General features: G+C 36.2%; 1 protein-coding gene across 3 annotated transcripts in view; it reads right to left on the bottom strand.

The window, feature by feature from the left end:
• Positions 1-12,599, bottom strand: part of FRMD3 (FERM domain containing 3) — a 155,469-nt gene that overhangs the window by 26,750 nt on the left and 116,120 nt on the right. For all 3 annotated transcript variants that reach the window (XM_035565303.2, XM_035565304.2, XM_050716443.1), the window contains exons 7-12: positions 12,321-12,408; positions 10,620-10,708; positions 7,650-7,713; positions 6,546-6,634; positions 2,850-2,924; positions 2,207-2,275 (exon numbers count right to left, since the gene is read on the bottom strand). In XM_035565303.2, the coding sequence (XP_035421196.1) occupies positions 2,207-2,275; positions 2,850-2,924; positions 6,546-6,634; positions 7,650-7,713; positions 10,620-10,708; positions 12,321-12,408 (474 nt within the window). The remainder of the gene's footprint in view (positions 1-2,206; positions 2,276-2,849; positions 2,925-6,545; positions 6,635-7,649; positions 7,714-10,619; positions 10,709-12,320; positions 12,409-12,599) is intronic.

The following is a 12,599-nucleotide window of genomic DNA, read 5'->3' on the forward strand; positions in this document are numbered from 1 at the left end:
TATTTTTCAGAATAATTTCCCACTGCATTAATGTTGTATGAGTACACACTCAAGCAGGTTTTCAGTCTATAGTTATTTAAGTGTAATATCTGAACACAACAACATTGTGCAGGAACAACCTCAGAGCTATTTCTCTCTCAACACAGCCATGGTACAACTGAACTGACTTTTTGGGGAGGGATTGTGAGGAGACTAAATATATTTAATTTATACTTTCAACCATACCATTTCTTCTAAATGTTTTGCACCTGAAAAAGCTACTGTTTTCAGGCTCCAGATCCTCTTTCAGAGTCTAATTTGTTTCTAAAGTCTGATTATATAATACATATATTTGAGCTGAAATTCTGCTATATCTTTTACTTAGTTCTATGCCTTTTGCATATCTATTATGACAGGGCTATATCCCACTGTCTCCCATTTCAAAATCTGCATTATAAAAACACTTGACATCAGGAGACTTTTTTGTGGTCAGTTTAAAAAAATCTGAATTTGGAGTTACCATAATATTGTAAATGCAAGCATTTTTAAGAAGGTTGATCATAAAAAATAAGCTTTCCTATTTATGAGTGTTAAATCTATGTGTCATTGTTCTATAAACTTACTCCAGCTCTGTTTCTTTATATGCAGTGAGAGTTTAAATAATGTGCTCTTTAAATATTGAAAGCAAATGTAAATATATGTTCAAAATATTTTTCCTTAAAAATCTCTTTTTATCCTATAAAAAAGAGAATCCTTATGGAAAGTAAGTGATAAGATACTTCTTTTCTGTGTAACTAATTTCATTTAAAATGCATTTTTACGTCCAAGCATTCTACCCTGTCTCAGTGATGGACCTATATTCTGCCTTCTATGTTCCCAGTTAACACTTCCTAAGACCATTGCTTTCACCATTTTTAAATGTAATTTGCAAAAACATGTACAAAACTATTTCTGCATGTATTTACTATTAATTCCATAGTAGGGCTGGACAATGTATTTATATTTTTTGCAAATATATTCCTACACTTTAGTAAGACTTTTCTCTCAAGTGTAGGTGGAGTAAGCATACCCGATTAAAAATAAAACAAAAAGTCTCCCTACTCCCTGACCAAAACCAAAACAAAACCAAAACAAATAGATAAATAAATAAAACTAGGGATATAGCTGCAGAATATTCAGAAAATTAAGTAACTATTAAGAAGATTTTATATAGCTTTATAGTCTCTTTTCTCAGGTGACAAGCAACAGGACACAAGGAAATGGTCTCAAGTTGCACCAGGGGAGATTTATATTGGACATTAGGAAGAATTTCTTCACAGAGGGTGTGGTTAAGCATTGAAAGGGGCTGCCTAGGGAAGTGGTGGAGTTCCCTTCCCTAGAGGTATTTAAGAAATATGTACATGGGATGGGAGCCAGTAGGTCAGGCTGATGGTTGGACTTTGTGACCTTGAAGGTTTTTTCCAAGCTAGATAATTCTATGATTCTGCTTTTCTTGCTGGCCTCTTTCTCCTCTTCTGAATGACTCTGCTAGATTTAATTAGGCTTTGACCAATTTTCATTTTCATGATGAGTGATAAAATCTAGAAAGTATTAGTTTACTTAGAAAGTCCAGATGCTTATTTTCAAGGCCAGGTTGGACAGGGCTTTAAGCAACCTGGTCTAGTGGCAGGTGTCCCTGTCCATGGCAGAGAGGTTGGAATTACATGATCTTTAAGATCCTTTCCAGCCCAAACTATTCTGTGATTCTGTGTGATTATTTCTGACAAGTCAAATCTTTTTTTTTTTTCTTAAATACTGAAGGAACTTCTTGCATTTTCATCAGACTGGGTTATGAAAAAGCAAGTATACCTCTAAATATACCCATCTTCATAAACAAAATAGAATCCTTCAAAACTGGGCAAGAACTAGGAAGGAAATGAAAATTTACTCCTCTGTCACGATCATGTGACAACATTCGATGTCATAATATAAGCTACTTATCTGACTGATTGATTAATTAAAACTAGGCTCGAAGCATCAGGGATTAACTTCTCTTCCCTATGAGACAATACACTATTGTCAAAATTCTGTGACACTGACAAAATACATTTCCCTAGGCTCGCACGCCTCAGTGTGGAGGTTCAGGATGACAGTCATCACATCTCAAAGAAGAGGAACGAGAATTTCTCTGTGGAGCACAATAATCCTCTTTTGTCCTTAAATTTTAATATTGAATGTAATGACATACCTGTGAACTTCAGGAGGTTCCCTCTGGATTTTAGAGCTTGCCTCAACAACCTCTTTGGCTACTTTTCCACTGCATTAAAACATAAATCACATATTCAAGCAAATAAATAGTAAGATGAGCTCATTACATGCCAAGCACTATACATACATCAGCAATTAAGTTATTTTTTTAAAAAAGGGGCTGGGGGGAGGCACAAAAAATTTCCTGTATAGTTGATATATAATGTCACAGAGTAAAAATTCTGCTGATCAATTAACTGTAAAGCTACTGAAGAAAAAGAAGCTTATTACAGCGGAATGGAAGGTGTTACTAAGACCATCCCACTACTGCATCCCTTTTCCAGAGTTGCCTAGTGACAGGGAAAGTCAGTCTCTACATAAATGAAGCGTACTTATTTTATAGAAACTACACCAAAAGAGGGACCCTGTTATGGTGGAACTGCTCTTTGACAGAAGTCTGTGTTAACTTTATTTTATAAAAAGACATTAAAGAGACAAGAAAAAATATTTTGAATCTTGACCTGGACCAGGTTTGAACAATGTCCTCAGGAAGAAAAAGCCTTCGATTTGCCACAAGTATTAACTGAAATTTTCTCTTGCTTTTTGAAACGGTTTACCATGAAAAAGAAAGAGGAAGTACTCACCTATAACGAAATCTACTGCCCTTAAAAAATATTTTGCTGCTGGACATGGTCTTGATCTGACTGGATTTTGCATACCTTGATGAAAAAGAAAAAAGGCTCTCACATTTTCAGCACAGAAGAAATAGGATATGCAAAAATGAACAAGGCCACTTACAAGCTGTGTTTGGTATATATCACAAAGCAATACTCAATAATTTGGCTTTACAACTGTTTTTAGGCCTACCTACAAATTTGAATATAATCTGACACCTAAAACAATTCAGACAGTGCAGAATGTCTGAACATAAAACAAGTGATCACCTTGACAGGAAAGCACGACAATGAAATGCAGATACTTGCTACATCTCCAGGGACTTTCATTCTTAGGATGAAGGAAAGACTAGTAAGCCAACAGCCCTGAGGACATGTTTAGCCTAGAGGAGGACAAAATGGCTATTCCCACTAGTAAAACATATGAAGAATACGGAAGCAGTAATATTTGTCTCCAACAGCACTTGCATTTCTGGTAACTATGCAGTCAACTTCTCAGTAGCCCGAATCATACCATACCACTCCTCCCTAGCCACAGAGTATACAGCAACCTTTTACCACAACAATCAGAGTTTGACCTATACAGATCATGGAAGAGACTTGTCATTTCCTTGACATACTGTGGCTTCAAAATGGCAAACTGATTTTATATGTAGTCTCTCAATCTCAGACCCTAGTAGACAATATTCTGTGATTTATAACTAGTTGAAAATAATCAAAACAGTTAACCTGGAGCCTGGATTGAGTCAGGATTAAAGCTCCATTTTCCAAATGAATAAAGACCCATTTTTCACCAACAGATCATGATCTTATCTTAAATTTCAAGTCTCAAGCTGTTCTAAGTAGAGGAGAGGCCCAAATCTAATTAAGGCAGAGTGTTATTATCATGAATTACTTGCAGGACTTGTCTATATTTGTTCTAATCAGAATATGTTGTTGGTATTATACAGAACATAAAGAGACAATGGGGCTCTAATATAGACCCTAAAATATCTAATGTTGTTAAGTAACTAACAATCACAATATACAGTTCAGTTTCTCTGTATAAACCATATCAACACTTTTTCTGTTTGAAAACTACTATCTTAAGTCCATCTTCAAATTTTCTTTGGCTTCTGTTCCATGCTTGGAGGGTTGGCATTATTTTTCTGCACTTTGCATTAACTATTAATCATTAATCATTTCCCAGTCAATCAGCCTGTCCACTGAATATCAACACCAGTCTTTACTGAATTAGTCCTCTTCTAAGACCCACCAAAAATCAAACATGCAAGCATAATTTTGAGTAACCATACTGAAGAAATAATTCCATGATAGTGTCCTGGAGACATTTGGGAAACAGAAGAGTGAGATATTCTGCTGGGTTTATGTGTCAAGGTTTTGGTATCCCAAGATGCTGCAGGGGATAGCCACTGTGAGAACAGACCAGGGGCTGCCACCACGCTGGAGAGAGTCAGTCTCAGCTGGCTCCAAAACAGACCCACTGCTGCTTCTGTGCTACTGTAAGGGTTAAAAAAACACTGTGCACCAGTCATGAAAGAGAGAAGTGAGGAAAAAAATGCAAGAGAAACAACCCTCAAGTCACCAAGGTCAGTGAAGAAGGAGGGGGAGGAGATGCTCCAGGTGCTGGAGCAGATTACACCACAGCTCATGGAGAGAACTGTGGTGGGGCAGACATCCAGACTGCCACACAGGGAGGACCCCTCCCGCTGGGGCAGATGATCCTTCTTGGTGAAGGAGGCTGCAGGCTATGGAGAGCCCATGCATGAGCATACTCCTGGCAGGAGCTTGGTGCTCTCCTGTGGAGAGCAGTCTGTGGAGAAGAGCCCAAAATGGAAGAGGTTTTCTGGAAGGAGCCACGAACCATAGCGGGCTCATACTGGAGAAGTCTGTTCCTGAAGGATTGCACCCCACACAGAGGATCCATGCTGGAGTGGTTATTGACTAACTGCAGCTCGTGGGGAGTCACCCATGTTGGAGCAGTGGCTAGAGGATGGTACCCCCATGGGAGGGACCCCACACTGCAGCAGGGGAAGGACATGACAAGAAGGAGCAGCAGTGAGGAACTGTCTACCTTATCATAATCCCCATTCCCTATCCTCACTGCATGGCTCAGCACAGAAAGGAGGTAGAAGAGTCAGGAATGAAGGAGTGAAGTTGAGCCTGGGAAGGGGGCAAAGGTGATTTTAGTTTTCTCTTTGTGTCTTACCACCCTACTCTATTTTTAATGGCAATAAATTAATGTAGTCTTCCCAAAGTTGTGTGTTTTGCTCATGACAGTAATCGGTAAGCAATCTCTCTGTTTTTATCCCAATCCATGAGCTTTTTCATCTTATTTTTTCCTGCCATCCTGTGTATAGAGAGTGAGAGACAGGCTGGGTGGACATCTGGAAGCCAGTAAAGGTCAAACCCAATACAATCATATATTTGTAACCAAAACACAAACAGTTAATATTACAACCATTTAACAGTAAGAGCAGAGAGATGGTATTCGTATGAGTCCCCCTCAAACATTTACTTTGAGCACAAATTCCTTTCTTCTAAGTGGGAATTGTTTTTTTATTCCCCACACTTAGTTGTAGTAATATAAAATAAAATTTACCAAACACCATACATTACTTTCCTACTTACATGTACCTTCAAGGCAAAACATTCTCTGATAATTTTTTGTTATTAATTCAGTTTCAAACATAGTAGATGCTAACATAGAGAAGAATTAGCAGCTGTATTGTAGCACCTCATATTTCCTGTTTTTTTTTTCAGTGAACATATTAATTGAATAGATTATAATAATACGGTAATGTATCCATTCAAATGAAAGAAGGAATCTTCTTCAAAATAAAGCATGTCACTAACATCCATGTTAGAAGACACATTCATCCTGGTCAGTTACGATTTACCTTTACACCAGCCCCCTTGGGATGCTATGTACTTACAGAGAAACAATTTTTTATTTTTTTTTTTTATGAAATATGCAAGATGCTGTAAGGACAGACTGAGTAGCAAGAAAAGTTACATGCCCAACGGGAGGTGTTAATAAACAAGGAGAAATACCTAACAAGGTCAGCTGAGGGCAGAAAGAATGCATAAAGGCTTTTTAATGAGGAATTATAGTCAGGATCTTTTTGACAGAATAGAATCTCATTAATTTACAAGCAATTTTTTATATATTTGAAAAAAAATAGATCACAGCTGACATCTTTAAAACCCTAAGAATATTTTTAAAACTCACTGCAGTTAATTTTTATTTTATCAACTCTTACTAAGCTTTGGATTTCAGTGGCAGAATACCACCACCTGGCAGAAAAGCTCAGGGAATCAAATATATCAGATTACTTCCTCCTTTCTCAAAGCATTCAGCAGCAGGGCTAACTGTAACAAGTATGTTCCCAAATACAAGTGCAGTACCATGTCCATCCAACATCACACGACGGAGTCACAGAAACAGTGAGAAAACATGCTTATTCACTCCCATAACCCATCTGCATCTTTCTGTTATTAAACATTTTATTCTTGAAATGAAATAATATTGCCTATTAACTTGCATATTTTCTGTTCACATTTTGAATTCTGCAAATGAAATGGAACATTTCACATTGAACAATCTTCTACCAATATGCACATTCCTTTACTTCTAGTATACATAATGACTTTGGGATTACATACTTGTAAAAAGCCTGGTTCTCCACCCCACACTTCCAAAGATGCTTGCAGGCTGCTGGTGTTGAGGTATGGAATGTCAGCACAGCCTTTTTCTAAGTGTGGGGAAAAGAAGGCAAATAAAAGTAACAGAAGTGTTGAATTCTGAAAGATCAAAGTAGCCATACCTGCTGGCAATCATTAATAACCAGATACGCTGAAGGTCAAGTTTTCCTGTGTAGCCTCCATCTATATTTCACCCACAGAAATGAAAACCCTATATAGCTGATAATCAAACTGCTTGGGCAACAGTTTCATAAATAAAATTGGATGCTTTCAGGGGGGTATAGAAGAGCATATATACAAGTGTCTTCAAGGATAAATCTGTACCAAGTGCCTTCAAGCCAAAATCAAAGGAGCAAAGGTCTCTATTTTCAGTATTTCATGTTGCTGCATTGCTTACCATCCATTTCCCCCCATTCACTGTGTTCTACCATCAAGTCTTCCTTGCACTCACACAGACCCTGCTACCTCGGGCACTACTTTCTTCCTCCTTTTTCCATTCCTCAACTAGATTGCAATCCAAAACAATAGTCTTGAGTTATTTCACTCTGCCCTAGGGGATGTACTGCTAGCATCTTGTAGGCAAAATCTCTAGAATTTTAATGACAACAGTCCAGTGACAATACTCCTAACTGCCTAGGTCTGACTGCAGGCTATTTAGGTGAGCAAGATTTGAGGAAGTGATCATAATTAAACAAAAATATCTCACTCAGGAATCAATGCCCACCAGAGTTTTAATTCATACAGAGATGCTGATCATACCTGGTGTAGAGTGGGTAGGTACAGCTTTTTTTAAAATCCATTAAAACCTGATGACACAGATATCAAAACCATGAGCAATCAACACTGCACTGCATGCAGGTTAAGTGAGAAACATCTCAACACCTTGCAAATTCGACATTCTTTTGACAAAGGCAATATTCCCATTCACTTGTACTCTGTATTTTAATTACAATATGAAGTGTAGTTATCACCTGTTTAGAATTTTACATTTGGCTTAAAAATGGTGTTATGTTTAAGCTGATTCTAAATCAAGTACAGAATATCTGTAAAAATAATAAACCTGACCTCTTTCTGAGCTCCAAACACATAAAAAGTCTTCCCTTCAAACTTCAGTTTATAGACATCACACCTAAAAAGAGAAAAATAATTCAAGTATGGGAACAAGAGACAGAACTACAGGTAAGTAACTTGCATGCAGATTTCACTGATTCACAGACATCAAGCAGGCTCTCAAATGACAAAAAGCATCAACAGAAGTCTTACAACCTTTAACATAAAAACATGTAATATTCTAATTTCCTTTACAGCAGAGAAAATAAGCCCAGAGCATTTGTTTTACATCCCTTTTCAAAAAATAAAAAATAAATCATTTTAGCTGCTGGAAAAAGAAGAGGAAGTTAAAAGTAGACAGAAGGCTATGTTTACACTATTTACTATACTTTCTGTAATTCCTCTTACTTAAAATTTTGGAACATGTTAGGTGATTAAAACTGAGATAAAGGTAATACTGTTAGCATGCATATGCTGCATAAAATGCATACAACTTTTCATATGCAGGAACATTTTATCACCAATGTCATCTATATCCTTATTTCTGTGTGATTTCATACTGCACATCTTGGAAACTGATTCTTACAGCCAGAACACAACAGGAAGACAAAGAAAAGGTTTGACAGCACTTATTACTAGGTCTTGTGAGTTTCACACCTATGTCAGAATTTAACCCAGCTCCATAGTAAAATCTACATATGGAATAATGCTATTCCATATTAAGACAATACAGTATCCCTGCTTAAACTGTAATGGAAATTTTGTCATTACTACAGCTGAAATGGAGACATAGTTTCTCATAAATTTCTCTGAAGACTCTGGATGACAGATTGTTGAAATGGGAAAGATTCTTGAGGTAAGGAGGATGATATTCCATAAACTTTCTAACATTTAACATTAGCAACAAAAATGTCTCATTCCAGTAGAAGGATAGAAAGATGAAAAAAAGACAAGCTTTTTAAAGTAAGGAGGAAAAAATACTGATTGACTGATTGCTTTTCAAGATAAACCAATTTGAAATAAGTTTATGTTCTGGTATATAATGAAGTGTGAAAAAAGTTATATTATTCAAAAATGGGTTTGGGAGACAGGTTACAAAGATGCAAGAGCCTTTTACAGAGATGACTTGAATTCTGAATCAAAAAATTATTCAGAAAATAAAAGAATTTTTGGAAACAATAATAAGACAATAAATCTTTAAAGTAAACCAAGAATCTAAAACCACTTTGGTTGAGCCAATGCACAAAAACAATGCATTATCAATACATTATACTGATAATAATTTACAGAACCCATCTTTTTTTTTTTTTTTTTAATGCAACCCAAACTAAAATGTATATCAATTTTTGCTGCTTTTTTTATTGTGCTGGTTAAAGAAAATGTCTTTTGGTATGTCCATCATAATTAATGCCTTTCTTAATGAATATCTAACTCATTGGTCCTTAAAATCTGTTGAGATTCTGTGGGGCAAGATCAGTAAAACCTGAAGACAACAAAACCTCAAATGTGAATTCGGATTTTTATTGAGTGTTGCAAATTTCATCTAATACCAGTGAAAGCTACTCAGATCTAGGTCTTAGAAATGAAAGGAGTACTACACTACATCCAGATAAATCTCAGATTGACCTTTCAGTAGCTAGAGTTAACACTGAGACAACTTTATGACTTTTTATGTATCACTATTTCATTTTGCGTCTTGTTTATGTGCCAACAGTCTACATGAATACATAGAGATCTCCAAAAGGTCACATTATCCTTGTGTGGAAACATCAAAAAAGACAAAGCACTGTGAAACTCGGCTCCTATGGTGGACACATGCTTGGCAAGAGATATCCTGTCTTTCCTCCACCGTAGAATGACATTAGAGTTGCGTGGATGTTACACCAAGAGCACAAACCACCTAAGCACTGTTACTAGGGCAACCTGATATTACCCCTTGGGAAACTACAATATGAATACAGGATCACAAATGCATGGTACTTGACAAACATACCCAGAGCTCCACAGGGAAGCAAACAGTATAGGCAGGACTACACTGACTTTATACCTTTGTACCCGATTTCTGGTTAGTCAGCTCTTAGGAAGGTTCTATAGCCAGAAAAGACTCCATGGCTACATAATAACTGCCTCGCCATTTCTTCACTTCCTGCTCACCTCCTTCCCATAAGAAGGGCAAGGAGTACCTTTATGTAGCTGCTGTTGAGACCTGTTTAGCAGCAGGACTGAAGTGAGACTTACTGATGTCTGAGCATGCCTGTGCGCATTCTGCACCACATTGTTGATAGCATGGACATCTCCTGTCACACCACCTGTGGGAGCTCAATTTTACCTCTTCCTTATACATGGCTGAGGCTGATCAACTAAGTCAAATATTTTAAAGGAAAAGGGAGAAATGGGGAAAGAGAAGAAAGACAGAGGAAGTAAAAGAAAGAAAGAGAGAATAAGAGAAAAATAAAAATAAAAGAAAGACAGATAGACAAAGAGGAATTACCTAAGTGTCCACTCCTTTAAAAACAGGCTGAAAAATAAAAATTCAAAAGGTGTTATCACCACATCCTCTGCTTATAAAATACATTGTTTTTGAATTGGAGGAAGTTAATTGAATGAGGAAATGGTAGTATTTCCAAGAGTCAAACAAAAATGCAGGTGGACACTTGTAAACTTTTCCAGACATCTCTGTCAATAAGTTTCACTGATGATTTAAAGCAGAGTTGAAAAATCATCTTATTCATTTTAGCATTTGTACATTATGTTGACTAATGCACCATGTGGAATAATTTTCATTGTAGGAAGAACAAAATCAAATTATTATTATTATACTTGTTATCTAAGGTGCTTTAAAACAGAAACATGATGGGGCAAAAGAAGGAATATTCACATGCTTCACCTTAAAGAAACCAAATACTGGTGAAGATACTATGAAGAAGGAAAGCTATAGGAGAAAAGACTCTTGCATATTAATCTAGTTTTAGTTTATATGCTTACCATTTTAACAAATGAATTCGTTTATTCCCCTGAAAAACTACAAATCCTGCAGCTGTAAATCCTAGAAACGTAGTCATCCCCGTTGAGTCCTTGAAAGAGAGAAAAGAAACATAATTTTCCCCTTATCCAGTGAGGTATTGGTATTCCTTACCGACAGCATAAGTTGTAATTGTATTATAGGCTATCTGTATTTTCTTTTTCCTTTTCAAAATGAATTTCCTTCCAAAGTGTATACTTCTAAAGACAAAGATTTTTAAAAAACAGAAGTACTACAAGCCTCATTTATTTCTAGGCATTTCACTGATCAACAGAATCTTACTCTTTGTCTTCATCTACTTGTAGCTCATGACAACAAAGAATCCCTAGGTATACTTACTAATTTTGTTGAAACCATATTTCTTTTTATGCCCTGTTCTTACTATGCAGACTAACTACAAACCAGGGATTCACATCAGCTTCAACACTGATATTTTTAAGATGGTTTCTTTGTGAGATTTCTAATGTGAAAGTACTTTTAACAGACAGCATTTACTACAATAAGCAAGAAACTCTTAAGTATGAACCAGAACATCTGGTGATATTTGCCTTTAAATTAGGAAATATATTTTTATTATTATTGTTATTTATTTAACTTTTAGTTCCACAATAAAAGTTCTGGCTCAAATTCTTTGAGCAAAGAATCAGGTGAGTTTGTTATTAACTGAATTTCTTGTCTGTCCCAAGTTCCAGACCCTCACCTTATTAATCTGCTTTATTGTGCCATTAAGAAAACAAGAATGAAAAAAAAAAATGTGATTTTTCTTGAGAAACAGCAGAAGGACTGGAAGGACCACCTTGTGAGGAGCCAGGGAAACATTGTGCTTTGTAGTCCACTTCTGGAAGTCTGAAAAAATTTTCCTCTGTCATGGGCTATGGACCCCTGCATATCCCCTCACAGGTAAAGAGGGGATGCTGAACAAATTTTGATTTGTCCTAAGAGGTGACTGTTTAAAGGCTCTCATCACCAGAGCAGCTAACTGGACAGCACTGCACACTTCTGCTGTTCCACCAAATTAGATGGTATACAAGCTGGAGTAAAATTAAAAATTAACATTAAAAACTAACAGACTGCAGAGTATGCAGATAAAACCAAACAACTAAAAATACAGAAGGGATAAACTGAACTGGTAACTAAAATCACTTTCTTTTAGAGAACCACAAAACAGTCAAGTAGAGGAATATGCAAACATATATCTGGTTTTCCTCTTTGTACACTTAGTTTGCTATTATTCCTAAAATTTGAGTATTTTGATGGTGTTTGAAATATTAATCTGCCAAGGTCTAACAATTTGTTGCATCTTCTTCTAAGAATAACGCTGAATCCTGAACATCTTGGCAAATACAAAGTATTTAATACCTAGTGCATTTAATGAAATCTTTGCAGTAAATGGAAAGAAACTATCAAGTAAATCTAGTATAAATATCAAAGCTTCTAGCACAACAGTCTACTATATTGTCCTGTGATAGTCTGGCTCCTCTGAAGAGATCTTTTCTTTGGTGCACAGATCTCAATGTTCTTCTATGGCTTAAACGTAATGAGTAGTACCAGGGCAAGTTCTTTTCTAACTGACTGTATTAAAAAAAAAAAAAAAAAAAAAAACTCAATCATTTTATTTTATTTTTTTATTATCATTATTAAATGCTAATAAAAAGAACTGTTACCTTGCAAGGATGAGGATCAACACCGTAAGTTTCCAAAGAATGTGCTTTCAAGAGCAAGTTAAATTCAGCAACAGCTGGGCTTTGACCTCTAAAATTACAAAAGAAACAGTAGTTTGACAACAAAAAGACCGCGTTCTGTTTATAAGATAAAGACAGGAGACTTTTAACATGATTTTTGCAACTACCTGCCCAATGCCTTATCTTTTCAGGTAAATTCTGACTTTTTTCTTCCTTACTTCTGGGATACTGGCATGCTATGCAGTTAACCAGAGTTATCTA

The sequence above is a fragment of the Cygnus atratus genome, chromosome Z, assembly GCF_013377495.2.
Source record: "Cygnus atratus isolate AKBS03 ecotype Queensland, Australia chromosome Z, CAtr_DNAZoo_HiC_assembly, whole genome shotgun sequence".
Taxonomy (NCBI): domain Eukaryota; kingdom Metazoa; phylum Chordata; class Aves; order Anseriformes; family Anatidae; genus Cygnus; species Cygnus atratus.